Source organism: Esox lucius, chromosome 14 (genome assembly GCF_011004845.1).
Source record: "Esox lucius isolate fEsoLuc1 chromosome 14, fEsoLuc1.pri, whole genome shotgun sequence".
NCBI classification, from domain to species: domain Eukaryota; kingdom Metazoa; phylum Chordata; class Actinopteri; order Esociformes; family Esocidae; genus Esox; species Esox lucius.
Genome location: NC_047582.1, coordinates 34,514,359 through 34,531,629, shown reverse-complemented (window position 1 = coordinate 34,531,629; position 17,271 = coordinate 34,514,359). Strand labels below are relative to the sequence as shown.

The window sequence follows — 17,271 nt, the reverse complement described above, 5'->3', positions numbered from 1 at the left end:
GAGAAATATAATTTAACCAGGAATAAAAGACTAAGATTCTTGGCTGTTCAAACCGTCAAATCCGGATATATGAGCTAATTCCGTCAGTTCGTTAAATTTATAGAGGACCCCCTGTAGGTTCATTTGCATTAAGGCTGTCTGTAATAACAGAAGACAGCAAACACCACGCTGTTAGCAACCTGCATGACAGAGTTCTTAACGGAGACACCACGGTCTGGATTTAAAGGTACATTACCAGAAATAAATAACAATTAGATCATAATTGGATGAGAATAACGCACAGCATGCCTGGTATATGAGACTGAGTGCAAAATGGTAAGCCTACCGTTTCAACACCAGACAGGCAGGCAGAGAAGTAGGATATATCAGCTGCCCGAGTCAGTGAGTGAATGTAAACATAAAACTAATATGAAGGTAACACAATTGTTTACGTTAACATTGTGGTCAATATATATATTAGCTTAAATGTTTTGTGTTGTCACAAAATATATACATGCAATGGTTTTGTAAGTATTCAGGATCAAACACAACTGGAAAAGCTTTAATTGCAATGTCTTGAGTTTCACAGACAATCCCCTACATTGAAAATCCCATTGACTCTTAGTGTGAAGTGGTATTTATGTCTTTTCTATTTTTGCCTCTTACACCTCAGCTAGTCAAGTGTGCGACAGATCTTCATAAAGATTTCACAGCAAAAGTCCTAAAATTCCACACGTTGCAATAACTGATGCCATGTCAGTGTGGTGTTTGAGTAAGAATGTATAACAACATAATTCAAGGCACTTGTAGTGTAGACCAGTGTGTGTGTTAACTCTCTGTCCTGCACGTGTGTGTGTGTGTTGACTCTCTGTCCTATGTGTGTGTGTGTGTTAACTCTCTATCCTGCACGTGTGTGTGTGTGTGTTGACTCTCTGTCCTGCATGTGTGTGTGTGTGTGTTAACTTTCTGTCCTGCACGTGTGTGTGTGTTGACTCTCTGTCCTATATGTGTGTGTGTGTGTGTTAACTCTCTGTCCTGCACGTGTGTGTGTGTGTGTTAACTCTCTGTCCTGCATGTGTGTGTGTGTGTTAACTCTCTGTCCTGCATGTGTGTGTGTGTTAACTCTCTGTCCTGCATGTGTGTGTGTGTGTGTGTGTGTGTGTGTGTGTTAACTCTCTGTCCTGCATGTGTGTGTGTGTGTGTGTGTGTGTGTTAACTCTCTGTCCTGCATGTGTGTGTGTGTGTTAACTCTCTGTCCTGCATGTGTGTGTGTGTGTGTGTTAACTCTCTGTCCTGCATGTGTGTGTGTGTGTGTGTTAACTCTCTGTCCTGCATGTGTGTGTGTGTGTGTGTTAACTCTCTGTCCTGCATGTGTGTGTGTTAACTCTTTGTCCTGCATGTGTGTGTGTGTGTGTGTGTGTTAACTCTCTGTCCTTCCTACAGATAAAGGGATGTCCTCAGAACCCTACAGGCCATAGAGCCGGTCGCGGCCAGCCCAGTTGTCCAGGCCAGAGCTCTGCTGGGCTGGGGCAGGGGGAGGAGGTAGGCCACCGTGTGGCAGAGTCTGGAACCAACAAACACCCGGAAGTGGAGCAGAGCGGAGGAGAGGTCTGGTCCCGTAAGGGCATACAGCAGACCGATCACGACAAACGGAACAATGTTCTCCAGGTCGTTCTGGTGGCACCTGGGGAACAGAGAGACAGACAGAGACATGGATGTAAGAATAGCATTAATCTGGTGGCACCTGAATAAAGAACAGAGTTCATGAGCAATTCAAAAATCTGTATTTTATATTATTAATTCAACAACAATTTGTATTGCCCCATTGTGAAATTAAAAGTAATTTTTTTAAAATAAGGACTTTTTATTGTTTTGCGTTTTATATGAACGCAGTATGTGGTTGCTCTATAGCAAATACAGTGTCTAAAAGTGCAGAGTGGCTTTGGCATCATAGCAAAAATGAAAAAACTAAATAAGATTTTACACCCAATGCAAATCACTGAATGCACAGCATATTCTTTATATATACCCTAACCCTAACCCTCCACCCAGTTAGTTGGCTGGCAGCTCTTTGACTGAGAGAATTGGTTTAAATGCAATGCTATTTTTCCTGCTAGTTAACTACTGTTTGTCAGTATACCGAGGGGGCTCATTAATCGGGGCTAGGTAATCTAGCAGTTACACCATATGACCAGGGCACTTATGTTGTAGTACACTAACTTATGTTGAAAGGAAGCCTCCTTGAATGTGGAGGATATGCGGCGCCCCACAGGGTAGCTGTTAGGATTAGTGTCAGTTAAATTGCACATATGTTCACCCCAGACAGAGCCAGGAAAATGACCAATACTTGTGCAATGTGCACCATATTCATTGGTTTATGGGAGAAACTTCCTCAATGATGTCAGTCGATCTTATAGGACACCTTCGGACTCGCTCCACGTCAGGATCAACCCGGACCAGTTTCTTGTGGTCTTCATGAGACAGGGCCAGGCTGGTGTCTTCTTGGTTGGCAAAGGCCTGCAGGGAGTAAGTAGGAGGGGGTTAAAGGTATAGTTTGACCGAAAATCGTATGTGTGAAATTCCGCTAACGTGGTGTTGCATCTGAAGGCCCGCAATGTCATTTTTCACGATAAGCAGTTTTTGTTGTTGTTGTTTTTTACATCTCTCCCAGCAAGAGTCAGCATCATTAAACTCGAAAGCACTTCCAACTAACATTGATGGCGTCATTTACCTCAAAGAAACTGTCAAGCCGAGTTCGTTTTAGACATGTTCGTTTTAGACATGTTCGTTTTATTGATTCCCCAACATCTTTTAAACATGGAGCCCAAAAAAAATTAGGAATGAGGAACCACCCCCGGGCATCTGAGCTGGAGCGACACCTGATGAAAGGTTAGTTACAAATGACTTCCTGTTGCAGGCACAGGCATGAGCTTTGTGTACCTTCCTGGTGAGTCTGAAGTAGGATGTTACAGGGGACATGAGAATCATCTTGAGGATGACGATGGTGGCGTAGGTAGAAAAGGCCAGGAACACCTCGCTGTCAATCATATGGGTTAGCTCTGCCATTCCCGCGCTGTAACCTCACACCAGAGAAAACAACAGAACAACAAGTATGTTTGTTTTTATCTGTGTAAATGAAACCATTCTGATTTCCTCCCTTATAATTTGTCTTTTGACAGATCAGCCCCGCAACAGATTGTCCTTGAGTATGTTTTTGCACAATATAAAACTGTGTACGGGGGTTAATATGTTTATGATATCACCAGTAAGTGTTTGATGCCGATTGATTATTGCATGAGCTTTGGGTCATGACCGAAAGGACAAGATCCCGGATACAGGCGGCTGAAATGAGCTTTCTCCGCAGGGTGGCTGGGCGATCCCTTAGAGATAGGGTGAGAAGCTCGGTCACCCGGGAGGAGCTCAGAGTAGAGCCGCTGCTCCTCCACATCGAGAGGAGTCAGCTGAGGTGGCTTGGGCATCTGTTTCGCCTTCCTGGGAAGGTGTTCCGGTCCCGTCCCACCGGGAGGAGACCCCGGGGAAGACCTAGGACACGCTGGAGGGACTGGCTGGCCTGGGAACGCCTCGGTGTCCCCCCGGAAGAGCTGGAGGAAGTGTCTGGGGAGAGGGAAGTCTGGGCATCCCTGCTTAGACTGCTGCCCCCGCGACCCGGCCCCGGATAAGCGGAAGAACATGGTATGGTATGGTGGACTATTCTAGTCAGGCAATTGCATTGCTGGTAACGAGGTGATTTGTTTTTAAAAGGAGGACAGACAGGGTTAATGTCAGCATGAAGTCGAGTGAACAGGCGTTGTTGATGCCTCTATTTTTTTCTTACACTGAACAATAGTCTGTTGTCTTCGACTAAATTGGTTTGTATTTTTGGTGCCTATTCATGATTACTTCATCGGCCAATAAAAAAAGCCAGAAAAACCCACATACTTTGCCGCCCACACACTGAAACGATCCACACAACATGGACAAGGTTACAGATTTGATATGAAAACATCCCAAGTCACTGCATAAAATACCACTTAGTGGAAACAGTTTCACAATTAGCCTTCATGGTATGTTTTATCACTTGACATTATGGCTGCAAAACCCATCCAGTATGGCGATTTTTGAACGTTACTGTTTAAAATTACAGTTTCTTATGTCAAATGCCTGCAGGCGTAACTGATAGCCTATGAATTGTCCCTGAAAGGCCAAATGTTGTCTATGCGTCCCTGATAAATCCTGTTTGGCCCATAGGTTCAAGTGATAGAAACTGTACAGTTAATCTGGCTGTTTAACCACAACATTTTTCCATTTACATCCTGCTTACATTACATGAAATAGTCAATTGTCTTTCCATCAAAGAACCATGCAAATTTTACAATGAGCATGTGCTTTTATTTTCATGTTCCTTCATTTAGTCCAGGAGCAACACATTCTCTTTGTGCCCCATTTACTTGGCCAAAGGCCCAGCAAAGTAAAACAACAACCCATAAACAACAACCACTACAGACATTTCCAACTGCAAGCACAAACCTTAAGAACAGCATTTCTCCTTAAGCAAAATCTCCAGCAACGCTTTAGATTGAATGTCACAAGTTATTCAAGACGGACCTCATTTCGCAGGCAATCATCAGTCTAAAAATGCACGACAACTTTTGCAGATGTACATTGATTTAAGGTATTATTGAGCTGAACAAAATGTCATACCTTTTCCAAAACTTCTCCTTTGGATTGCCCCAATGACAAAAACCAACCAGCAGGAAGGGAGAATGTGCCGAACTGGCTTAGAGGATGGCTTGTTCCAAGGTGCAGTTAAAGATATCTGGAATTCTGCCAGGCTTACGCAACCTGCGGTGCAATGCAAAAATGCATCCATTTCCTCCAGTTTCACCGTGTAACAAGTACATTTGTATTCATGTAACACTCAGGATTTTCAGTTATAGCTAAACAACCAAACACCACTTAATGTTATTGTTATAAAAATAAAATATGGTTTACAGACATAGCACAGTTGTGAGAAGTGGCCAATGCTCTGCAGTTCGTCCAACGCACCATGAACATAAACTACACTCGGTGCTGAAAAAAAGAGCAGTAATGGCATAGCCCCGGCTGTCGATGAACTCAGTGTGTGTACAGACCGCTGCTCTGACCTCTAAGCCACATGGAAGTGTAGAGGTGTAACATCCTAATATTCTGTGTACAACTCTTCGAACATTGGTGGTGGGAATAATCTGTATTACTGAGACATTTGTCAATCAACATAATATGTTGGCTGTTAGTTTTTCGCATAAACGTATTTCTGCACAAAGTTCAATCAAGCGGATTAGTTGGGAGAGAGAAATATGGTTTGTTCCCCTCACTCTAAACTACTCTTCCAAGGTGAGAGGAAAGCACGTATCAAAAAGGAGTTAAACCTTCAAGCAATTATGTTAGTCATGTCGGTTAGTGTCCATCGCAACACAACCATAAACTGGTTTTCTTTTTCCTTACTCTATCTAGCTCCTGAAGCTTGTAGCCAGCCAAATTAGCCACCCTAATATGTTTTATCCCAGGACAGATTCAGTACCCGAGCTCCTGAGTGACAGGCTCACTCACTCACATGCTCTTCTTGGCTGGCTCTGCTTACATGTTTCTGCAAAAAGTGCAAGTTACAAATGTTTGCTGAAATGTTTACTGCATAATTAAACAGTGCTTTTTAGAAAGAAAAAAAAAAAAAAAAAATATATATATATATATATATATATAAAAAATGGTTTATAAACATGGCTAAAAAATTGTGTATTAGTCTTTTCACAGTAGCAAACAAAAAGATAAACCTAACGCCTCAAACCCTTTATTAAAAAATAAAAACAATTCTCAGTAGTCCTCCGTGTTGTGCAGGAAAAGGCCTCTCAGGGGGTCAACAGTGATGTATTTTAAGAATACCATCTAACAATAAACTTCTCTAAACGCCAGTCACAGTAATATACTAATAAAGCGCGGTATACTCTCAACCCCTTAATCCACAAAAGCCCCCCAAAAAAAGAATAATAATGTAAACATGGGTAAAATGATCAGTGGATTATTCTGAAACACGGAAACTCCTGATTTAGCAGCCTACTGTACATGTTGAGTTCAAAGTCTTATTTATCAAGTGCACTGAATAACATGCATGATTAAGAACAATGAAATTATTGTGACATGGCATGCGACATCTACGTAGTAATTAAGTTAAAAGCAAAATCCCAAAGGAAGACCTCTAGTCTGACGGAGACTTGAAATATCTCCTAAATTACACTCACCTAAAGGATTATTAGGAACACCATACTAACTGTGTTTGACCCCTTTTCACCTTCAGAACTGCCTTAATTCTACGTGGCATAAATTCAACAAGGTGCCGAAAGCATTCTTTAGAAATGTTGGCCCATATTGATAGGATAGCATCTTGCAGTTGATGGAGATTTGTTGGATGCACATCCAGGGCACAAAGCTCCCGTCCCACCACATCCCAAAGATGCTCTATTGGGTTGAGATCTGGTGACTGTGGGGGCCATTTCAGTACAGTGAACTCATTGTCATGTTCAAGAAACCAATTTGAAATGATTCGAGCTTTGTGACATGGTGCATTATCCTGCTGGAAGTAGCCATCAGAGGATGGATACATGGTGGTCATAAAGGGATGGACATGGTCAGAAACAATGCTCAGGTAGGCCGTGGCATTTAAACGATGCCCAATTGGCACTAAGGGGCCTAAAGTGTGCCAAGGAAACATCCACCACACCATTACACCACCACCACCAGCCTGCACAGTGGTGACAAGGCATGATGGATCCATGTTCTCATTCTGTTTACGCCAAATTCTGACTCTACCATCTGAATGTCTCAACATAAATCGAGACTCATCAGACCAGGCAACATTCTTCCAGTCTTCAACTGTCCAATTTCGGTGAGCTCGTGCAAATTGTAGCCTCTTTTTCCTATTTGTAGGTTGCACCAACAACCATGCCAAGCTCAAAATTGCTTAAATCACCTTTCTTTCCCATTCTGACATTCAGTTTGGACTTCAGGAGATTGTCTTGACCAGGACCACACCCCTAAATGCATTGAAGCAACTGCCATGTGATTGGTTGATTAGATAATTGCATTAATGAAAAATGTAACAGGTGTTCCTAACAATCCTTTAGGTGAGTATATGTTAAGTGTTATTGAGGTTAATGTCCCATAAAACAACAGGGGGGATGTGTCCATTTTAATGTTATGCTTATTCTATTAGTTAAAAGTAGAACATGAATCGCATCATTCTTCATTCACAAGTATTTCCCAAAGTTGATGGGTTCATTGATCCCCTCACCACTCTCTGGAAGTCACCCTCTGAATTTAGTCAGCAATATTACTTGGAGGGTCCTCCAAGCAAATTGGCAGGGACACATAGCTGGTCTGGGATTCACGGTTTGACTCAGGTTGTTGTTCCTCAGAGGTGGGCTGTTCTGAACACCTGGTATGCCATGGAGAAGGTGACAATCATGCCCACCAACCAGGCCAGAGCTCTGCTGGGCTGGGGCAGGGGGAGGAGGTAGGCCACCGTGTGGCAGAGTCTGGAACCAACAAACACCCGGAAGTGGAGCAGAGCGGTGGAGAGGTCTGGTCCCGTCAGGGCATACAGCAGACCGATCACAACAAACGGAACAATGTTCTCCAGGTCGTTCTGGTGGCACCTGGGGAACAGAGAGACAGACAGACAGAGACATGGATGTAAGAATAGCATTAATCTGTTTCAGTGTTCCTGACCTTGTTTCCTGACTATAAGGCCATAGTTCCCTTCTTCTAAAAAAAAAAAAAAAAGTAATTGAGGAAAGGAGAAAATATGGGAAATGTACGTACTGAAATCAGACGCCTCTACTCATACATAATTAGGTGAGGGACTGGAGCTGTGTCTGAAGTGCAACTAGGAAACTGGGGCCGAGGACTAAAGTGAGACTGGGACTAAAGTGAGGCTGGGACAATAGCTGAGGGTGGGTATAACCTGCGAACACGTTCCACATCCTCTGCCGTCTCGGCATCATCCACTTCCCCTCCGCCGTCTCGGCATCATCCACTTCTCAATGTTAGCGAAGCACTTGCATGAAGACATGCTTGTTAATGCGTTCACAATCCCTGGCTTATTGCCACTCATTACCCAGGTCACATTTTAACCTGCACAGCAGTAAATGCCAACCTTTGGTGTATTAAGAGGGTTAAAACCATATTTTTCCTCATTTCAACTCTGCGTCTGACTTCCTTGGCACAAGCAACATTTGTAATTTTTTTTATGACCATTAATTATATTTCACATTTGTTTGTGTAAACCCAAACCTTGTGTGTAAAGCAGAAGTACCACGCCACCGGGGCCAGGAGCATCATCTTGAGGATGACGATGGTGGCATAGGTGGAGAAGGCCAGGAACGCCTTGCTGTCCGCCACGGAGGAAGTATCATCCTCCGCACTGAAGAGTCATTCGGCCCGGTCATCCCCTGACTGACAAGGAGACTTCCTGACGATTGATATTCTAAGACACAGAATACAAGACGGCCAATATAGACACTGACTCTGTCCACATTCTGGGCCCAAGCAACTATTTAATATAACAGTGTTTGAGCTAAAACATCTGGGACCACAGCAGGGTTCCTTCAATACACCAACTCCAGAATCCACCAAATGCAACTCTATTAGCTGCAAATACATTTTCATTCATCAATGTTAGCAAATAACGAGCCGCAATGCAAGGTTTGCCATTCCACCGTACATGCGTGGTCTTTTTGTTTTGCTGAAGAACGAAAACGTTATTGAATTCAATTGACTACATTGTATTTGTCCCGTAGAAACACTGTTTGACCAAATGTGTTGCATCTGAAACCTTAGACCATGTTTAGTGGAATTAATACACTCCTCCCACCAGCTTTGCCGTAACTCGCTGTATGAGGAAAGATAGTTGGCTTCGTCTACTACTTGGATTCAGAATATTATCGAGTGTAGAACGCCGCCCTTTCACTGTCGTTGCAGCAAAGCACGGGCTATAGATTTAGCCTGCACACTACCCGCTACATAATGCAGTTTGAAATTGAACGAAATCATGGACTGACCAATAAAAAAAAAAATCACAGTTACGAAAGTACAGGAACATCATGTTTACTGACTCACCGCGCCACGACAGTCACAAGCACTTGGTTGGCGTGGCACGGTCTTAAAACAGCATAAAAACGTACATGCGAGTGGAACAATAATTCTTACCAGTCCTTTTCTGTAATCGAAAAGAACAGAAGTGTGGCGGCAGCAGTGTCCTTCGTTTGCCTGAACCTCGGTGCTGCTGTTGAATTATGGGACACATACGAAGGCCACATGACACGGTCAAAGTGTGCGCAAATTCAAAGGCAGAATGAACCCATGCTTCACCAATGGTCAACATTGTTAAAAGGGTCATGCGGGAGGTATCTTTCAGGCGTATAAATTACAACTGCCGTCGCGTGTTTGCTGTCTTGTTATAGTTATATCCCCCTGCTTAGAGACCCAACTTTTTTTGTTTGAATTTATTGTTATTTTGAGTTTGCAGTGACCTTCATGAATATTTCATTTTCCTTTGCTGTGCATCGCCCTTCTGAGTTTTCTCGTTGATTTGTTTAAGACTCCTCCCCCTTCGATTTTTCAAAGGTTATCCACACGTATTACACCTATGGGGGGGGGGTCTCCATTATCACCATATTCTGGTACCGTGAGCCAATTATCAACATATTCTGGTATTATTTCATCATACGCCTATTCCGATTCAGCTTAACAAATAGCATTTTGTTTGCAAGTTTATTCAACTTTCATTCCCAACTCATTTGAGCAAACACCCATGAACATTACATTACAGGCCCAGCATGTGTAAGATATAAAAACAGTGGTGTAGGCCCTGAACTGGTCTGTATATGTCATATTTCATTGGTTCAAATGCACATCAGACAACTCTGTCCTACAAAGCAAAGCCAGGTAACCATATAAAATATTGAACAGCAAATTCCTTTTCTACCCTGAAAATGCTCAATATGCCATGATATCTTGTTATATAACGGCTTGTTCCTGTGTCACAAATCAAAAATACTTTCTTTAGACATTACACCTGGCCATTACTATAGAGATACTTGAGCTGCACTTGATTTAGTCTTCTAGAACTGTCCAAACCAATTGAATCAATGGAACAGTTCCAATGGTGCAAATTAATATGTGCATCAAAATCAAACTATGAAGTAAGTCTGAAGTATTAGCCCATAATGGGTATCCGTGAGAAACAGCATGGTGTTGCATTCGTTTATTTTTTCAGAGAGGGATTGAGTCGAGAAGTGTCAGAAGAAATTCAAATCAGTGAATCTGAGTTGTTGATCAGAGGATCTTCAGAGCTGGGCTGTTCTGAACACCTGGTATGCCATGGAGAAGGTGACAATCATGCCCACCAACCAGGCCAGAGCTCTGCTGGGCTGGGGCAGGGGCAGGAGGTAGGCCACCGTGTGGCAGAGTCTGGAACCAACAAACACCCGGAAGTGGAGCAGAGCGGAGGAGAGGTCTGGTCCCGTCAGGGCATACAGCAGACCGATCACGACAAACGGAACAATGTTCTCCAGGTCGTTCTGGTGGCACCTGGGTCAGGGAAAGAAGCGGATTATAAAAATAATAATGAGAGGCACCAGGAGTTTTTCTCCCTGATCATGTGACCTGACCAGGACCTATAGTTCTGGTCACTACATATAAGCAAATCATTTGAAGTGTAGAATGTTCAATGATCCAGGGAAAATATGTTACCATAAATACATTCTAAAAAATAAAGTGATAAGGGAACAAAGAAACACACTTGGGAAATACACACAAAGGTCACAAATGTTACTTTGTAAGGTTGTCCTGACATAGCCACCTGATATTTCAGCTATCAACAGCAGCTGTGGACAGGGGAGTCTAAATTCTATGTGGAGAGTATTTGCATGGACAATTTTGAAGTAGCCGATAGGTTGGAGATCTTTTTGGATAACTGTAACTAGTTCCAGAGGATAAATTTGCCTATGTAAGGTTGTGTTCTGGTGATATTGGGTATTTTCGAAAACGCTAAGACTCTAACTGTGCCCAAATGGTGTGTTGGGGTCAACATGTGGATGGTTTCTCTGTCAAACTCTCTGGTTTGGCTTTACCTTCTCACACGTTCCACATCTGGGTTAGCAACCAGCATCTTCTTCCTCAGCTCTGGACTCTTGGCCATTGCTGTATCCTCACTATTCGCAAAAGACTTTGTGAGGAGAGGTGGGGATTCAGTTAGTTAGGCCTAAGTGTCAGTATGTAGTAAAAAACTATTGAGTAATGTTTATCTTAAGTTGAGTTACTTGTCAAAGTTAAGTCAACAGAGGCTGTATTGCAACAGTAGGGAAATGGAACAGAATTTTGAAATTGTTGGTGGTTTAGGTGCTTTATACATTTTGTTCAGGACGTGTAACAGGATAATCAAAATGAAGATGCAGCGTCATATGCTAGAAGTCTCCAGAAAGGTCTACATGTGAAGAAGGTTAATGAATGATCCCTTGGGTTGAGCTGCACATTCCAAACTCTACCTTGCGTGTAAAGCGGAAGTAGGCCGTTAATGGGGACATGAGCATCATCTTGAGGATGACGATGGTGGCGTACGTGGAGAAGGCCAGGAACACCTCGCTGTCCATCATGGAGGAAGCCATTTTGTTTATGCGTTATCAACCTGGATGAGGAAGAGAGGCCACAGTAAGGAACACCTTGTGTCTTTTCTACTAGTCTGAATGGACTGGTGAAGAATACCACATATATTTATACTAGCCCGAATGGATTGGTGAGGAATACCGCAAAAACTTAAGTAATATTCAAATATAGGGTTTCAATTTGAAGCCAGTTTTTTTAAGGCAGAAATATAATCATTTGAATTGAATTATGTGGATTAAAATTATTTCATTTATTTCGGAAATGTTGTGCAACATTTAACAAATAATACATTTAAACAAAACACATTTTCCAACAGTTAAGTTTAGTATCCTTTTATAACCCTTTCAATTTCCTTTTATATCATTCCGTTATTGGAAGGAAAAAATCACTAATCTCCACTCAAAGACATTTCTTTCTTCTTCGTAAAGAGTCTGGATCCAAATACCTACCTGATGAAAGAATCTGGATCTCAAACCCTCCTGAGGAGTCCTTCACAAAAACCATACAATTCAATTGGGCCCTGAAACCATTAGGTCTTGTGTGATCGGGCCCAGAAACCAATAGGTCCCATGTGATTGGGCCCAGAAACTGATGAGTTGGGCCAGAGCCATAACAAAAGACTGCCAAAGCAATTAAAAAAAATTCATAATTGGCTTTGGTATTCTGATTGATGTGTACAACATCCCTCATTCTGCCCTCACCTTGAATGACTGTAATCGAAGGAGTTTCAGACTGAAATTCTCTAGCAACCGATAATGCAGCAGAGTCAGCTGGAGTCGTCAGGCTATTGGAATACTGTCTGTTTGAGTGATCATAGGAAACCTAGGCTTAAAGGAGATCATGTCATTCTGAGTAGTTTGAAATGACCAATCAGCAGTCTAGTGATGAATGAGCTGGCCAATCAGTGGTCTGATTACATACCTACTTCTTTTACTGATACACACCCTCACAATTATCTTTTTGGGCGTATGCCCAGGCCATTCCTAGGCAGAAACATTTCATTTTTATTCACCGTTCTTAATTGCCATATTTTTGGAAGGAAACCTACACATACTACACACAAATACTTTTTCACAGAAATCTGGAAACAATGTGTAGTTTCTTTAAGCTACTTAATGTTTCTAAATCAATTCAAGAATCCCACCATTTCACGGACATAGCAGTTTAGCAGTACCTTTTACACTTGCATTGTAACTGACACATTTATAACAGAGGCCTAATGAAAAAGGAAGCCAATATTTCGTCAAAATATTGGATTCAGAATGAAAACACATTTTTACTGTCACTACTATTAAGAATTTACGTGTATCAGAATCTCAGAAGAAGGACGAGGCTTCGGTCCGAATGAAAATTAACAAAGTAGATTTATTAATAGAAAATGGTAAGTCAAAATACATGAAATATGCTGCACCGGTCAAATACTTGTTTTAACCCTCAAGCTTCCACAAATATTCGCCCTGAATCAAAATTAACCATTGGTTTTGTTTTCTCCCGCCACAGGGGCGGTTACTTTTCACTCTTGTGAGTAAAACCCATCCTTATTGGCTCTTCGTTGGCATGGTGACATGTTGGACGAATATCTTTGGTTTTGCTGTCCAATGAAGAAAGGCATGCTCTAAACTCTTCCCATTTGGGGTTATTTTCAGTCGCAGATCAATAGGTTCTTGCATACAGATGTGAAATCTTAACAAGGTTACCGGAATTAGCATTTTATTGTCCTAACCTAGACTAGAACATCAGGGGGCTGGAGACAGAAGATTTCTTCTATATGTTAATTGCTGGGTTCTCATCCTGTCTCTCTAACCAAGACAGGAGAAAAGTCGGAGTGAGTGTGAGACAAAAGGCGGTTTTTTGACCTATTCTTCCCAGAGATAAGGTGTGCAAATTACAACAGAATGTATGGGTTTTACACATAGAAAGTTATTGTATTCAATCATTTTCCTAATTTGACTGCAGCACACAATTTAATAAAACAAAAACATAAAAATACATGGTTATTAAATCAGCATTATTTAAACTTCATTTATCTCAACACTCCCCACTATATTATGTCATTAAACATGTGCATGAATTTGTTTAGTGTCTCTTAATATTCTTACCAGTTTTTAGTATGTCCGTTACTGCATAGGGTATATCCAGGAGGAGCAAACTACTGCACTCTGAACCAGGTTAGAACACAGCTCGAATGACACGGCACCAGGGAATTCTGGGACTCTTGAAACAAGGTCACATGACATGGTGTTGTGCAGGCGAGGGCAAACAAAACTGTCACACATTCCACCAGTGGAAAAGTATTTTTCAAGTATTTCAAGTGCCTGCAGTAAGCACTGATGTATGTACGTGTGTGTGTATGCTTCATTGTATGAGTGGATTCTTCATTTGCAGGTAGGCAGAAGGTGCTAGCTTGCTTTGTCTCAGTAGATCTCTTTCTTTAGTCTTGACCTGTTGGAGGGAAAATAGTGTTTCTTTTCTGCTGACTCACCGTGACTCTCCTGTGAACACAACACAGCTAATTTTATTGGAGTCAATTCAAATACCACATAGTTGCAGATCCGGTAGGCAGATCTGGATGTTATCTCTAATGTTCTTGATTTCATGATAAATAAAATATGTCAAGGTGTCTAACTACCAACAGCCAGGTTAACGTTCACAATTAACGTATTGATGTTAAAAAGTTTAAAACGACAGTGAGATTCTCTTAAAAACATTAAAATAATTTTACAATTATGGGGAAACTACCACTAACAGCTAACTCCCAAATACCAAATACAATAACAATTAAAAATTCTTCAATGTCAGTTGGAGAAAGCAGAACAGTCACCCAATTAGCTGTAGGTTCTGATATAAATGTAATCTAGAATTGCATGACATTATTGGAGGACAACATTAATCTACAACACATATGCGTGTGGAATTTGGAAATTGTTTTACTGATGCAGTTAAAAATTAAATAGATTTAATAACAGCCTTGTTCGAAGGCCTAAGCCTAACCCTGTAACCCTTTGTTTGCCTGGTTGGGAGGCCTAAGCCTAACCCTGTAACCCTTTGTTTGCCTGGTTGGGAGGCCTAAGCCTAACCCTGTAACCCTTTGTTTGCCTGGTTGGGAGGCCTAAGCCTAACCCTGTAACCCTTTGTTTGCCTGGTTGGGAGGCCTAAGCCTAACCCTGTAACCCTTTGTTTGCCTGGTTGGGAGGCCTAAACCTAACCCCGTAACCCTTTGTTTGCCTGGTTGGGAGGCCTAAGCCTAACCCCGTAACCCTTTGTTTGCCTGGTTGGGAGGCCTAAGCCTAACCCCGTAACCCTTTGTTTGCCTGGTTGGGAGGCCTAAGCCTAACCCCTGAACCCTTTGTTTGCCTGGTTGGGAGGCCTAAACCTAACCCCGTAACCCTTTGTTTGCCTGGTTGGGAGGCCTAAGCCTAACCCCGTAACCCTTTGTTTGCCTGGTTGGGAGGCCTAAGCCTAACCCCGTAACCCTTTGTTTGCCTGGTTGGGAGGCCTAAGCCTAACCCCCTAACATCCTAATCTGCTGTATCAACTATGACTACATTAATTCAACAAATTTCCATGTACAGTATGAATAAACATAAATAAATATATTTAACTGTTCAAAGTAGTGAAAACATTTTGTTTAAGATGTTTATGCTTTCTCAACTTGAATATATCTAAAATGTACATCGCATATGACTGTAGTAATTACATTCATTTCCGTTAATTAACTCTAAAGCCGGAGCTCTTGAGCCGTTCATGCTTCAACACCAAACCCACGTATGTTTGATGTTTAACGTTCCCAACCTCAATCCGTCAGCATTTTTTTACATAAACAAGCTGACAGGCACACCACATACAGTATACCTCTGTTAACGTATTTTCAAGATCAGACATAAATTATGTAAATGAAGACCAGATACAAATTAAAGGCTCAGGGTCATAACAAGGCCCTCAAATGATTCAGTTGTTTCCAGCCCTAAATGCCCCCCCACCACCAACTAACCACACACTCAAACCCACCTTTGCTGCAGCGGGGATTCTGAAGTGCAATATGACTTCTAGCATTTTGATTTGGATTCAGATCACTGTGTGTGCGCGCGTCTGTGTGCATGCATGTGTCACTCCCATCAAAAAGAGCAGAGCTGAAATAGTTGACAGAGTTTATCTAAGCCTGAGCTGGGCAAAGTCAGTCACTCTCCTCTCAAACAACTTGTCTGTCTGTCTGTTACACACACACACACCTTTCCTGTCACAGCGCTCTAATCAACTACATGTCATGTGTAAGGTTCTTCTGCAAGGAATAGCAGGCACATGGAACATTTCATCTCAGCTTGAAGAAAGAGCAGAGTGAAGTCTTTCCCGGGGGAGAGTCGCGGTGCTTTGAAAATGCTCTACGTAACAAACATTTTACGATCGCGGAGACATCCGGAACTCGTTACCTCAACCCCTGGACCCCCCCCACCCCCTGGTCAACATGAAAACCAGGTAACCAGGACAACGCCAGAGTGCTGGAGATGTCTTCAAGGCTTCTGACCCTAATGACAGTTTATTCCCTAGATGTGGTCCGTAGTAGTGCCCTCTGAAGGCATTAGGGTGCCATCTAGGACATGGTGTGGACGATCTAGTTACAGTACGAGGAACTTGCTCGGGGAGTCCGTCTCTGACACAGAGAACAGGAGATTCAGGATGTCTCTATTTGGCCTCAGGGCTTGTTCTTCCTGGTTTGACATGCTAGCCTGCGTGTCTGTGTGTGTGTGAGTGTGTGTGTCTGATGGTGATGACAGGTGACACTCACACAGGCCTTGTTAGTTTAACTCTGCTAAACCGTTTGGAATGTGGCAGTGGGCTGATGGGTAATTGTCTACAGAATGCAGCACTCCAGCCCCCCCTTATAGGGGAACTGTACATACATCCTAATTTAAGCCAGTTTGACAGAGCAGGAACATTATCTTGCAACAACAGGAAAATCTCCATTGAGCATGATCGTTTTAGTCCTGGACTAGTCTTATAACTGTGACTGCAAAAACAGCCCAACAAGTTAGAATTTCTTAATGCACAGGACAATTCATCAGCAGCAACATGCGACAACAGGATGGTCAAATGAATACTCCATCACTACCTTCTAAACCTTAGGCTTCTTTGTGATTACCCCTCTTGAAACTGAACAAACATATTCTGTCACCAGAAACCCAACACATCCTACAAACCTTAACACTCAGCCTGTAATGTCTTGTTTGTCCACATAACAGACAGGCTCAACAATGATGCAATTTCCAGAGGTTCTGATGTTCATTTTGTTAATCAGCAACGGTGTCACCGTGGCAACATCCCCAATGGTACCTTAGTACCTTCATAGTGCGTCCCATTTGAGTTCCAGGCAGTCGGCCAATCAGTGAAAACACAGTCACGTGGGCAGTCGGCCAATCAGTGAAAACACTGTCAGACGGGTATTTGACCCAATCATTGAAAACACTGACACACGGGCCATCAGCCAATCAGCATTCAGAATTCAGAGTCTGGCAGTGAGCAGGGCTTTGGCGTGAGGCTGGAATTGGGCAGTGAATGTTGTCTTTGGTTGTAATCAGTGTTTGGTGAATGACCCGGAAC

At 42.4% G+C, this 17,271-nt stretch overlaps 3 protein-coding genes across 6 annotated transcripts; all 3 read right to left on the bottom strand.

Annotated features, from left to right (window-relative positions):
• Nucleotides 1-1,336: 1,336 nt before the first annotated feature.
• Nucleotides 1,337-7,387, bottom strand: LOC105027080 (microsomal glutathione S-transferase 1-like). Of its 4 annotated transcripts, XM_034297162.1 has the most exons (5): nt 7,304-7,387; nt 4,681-4,821; nt 2,920-3,059; nt 2,402-2,496; nt 1,337-1,663 (listed from the first exon to the last, which is right to left on the bottom strand). In XM_034297162.1, the coding sequence occupies exons 3-5, from the start codon at nt 3,043-3,045 to the stop codon at nt 1,417-1,419; spliced, it is 468 nt and encodes a 155-aa protein (XP_034153053.1). In that variant the 5' UTR covers nt 3,046-3,059; nt 4,681-4,821; nt 7,304-7,387; the 3' UTR covers nt 1,337-1,416. The 4 variants fall into 4 exon arrangements, with proteins under 4 accessions (XP_034153053.1, XP_034153054.1, XP_010897282.2 ...); XM_034297163.1 differs by lacking the exon at nt 4,681-4,821 and having other exon boundaries at nt 2,920-3,052; nt 7,304-7,339; XM_010898980.5 differs by lacking the exon at nt 7,304-7,387 and having other exon boundaries at nt 4,681-5,663.
• Nucleotides 7,388-7,423: 36 nt separating this feature from the next.
• LOC114840848 (microsomal glutathione S-transferase 1-like) lies at nt 7,424-8,548 on the bottom strand. The gene is made up of 4 exons (XM_029125143.2): nt 8,538-8,548; nt 8,305-8,434; nt 8,138-8,145; nt 7,424-7,667 (listed from the first exon to the last, which is right to left on the bottom strand). The coding sequence occupies exons 1-4, from the start codon at nt 8,546-8,548 to the stop codon at nt 7,424-7,426; spliced, it is 393 nt and encodes a 130-aa protein (XP_028980976.2).
• Nucleotides 8,549-10,261: 1,713 nt separating this feature from the next.
• LOC105027081 (microsomal glutathione S-transferase 1) lies at nt 10,262-13,882 on the bottom strand. Its single transcript, XM_020053023.3, has 4 exons — nt 13,776-13,882; nt 11,559-11,698; nt 11,145-11,239; nt 10,262-10,602 (listed from the first exon to the last, which is right to left on the bottom strand). Exons 2-4 carry the CDS (start codon nt 11,676-11,678, stop codon nt 10,359-10,361), a joined length of 459 nt encoding a protein of 152 aa, XP_019908582.2. The 5' UTR covers nt 11,679-11,698; nt 13,776-13,882; the 3' UTR covers nt 10,262-10,358.
• Between the last annotated feature and the right edge of the window lie 3,389 nt (nt 13,883-17,271).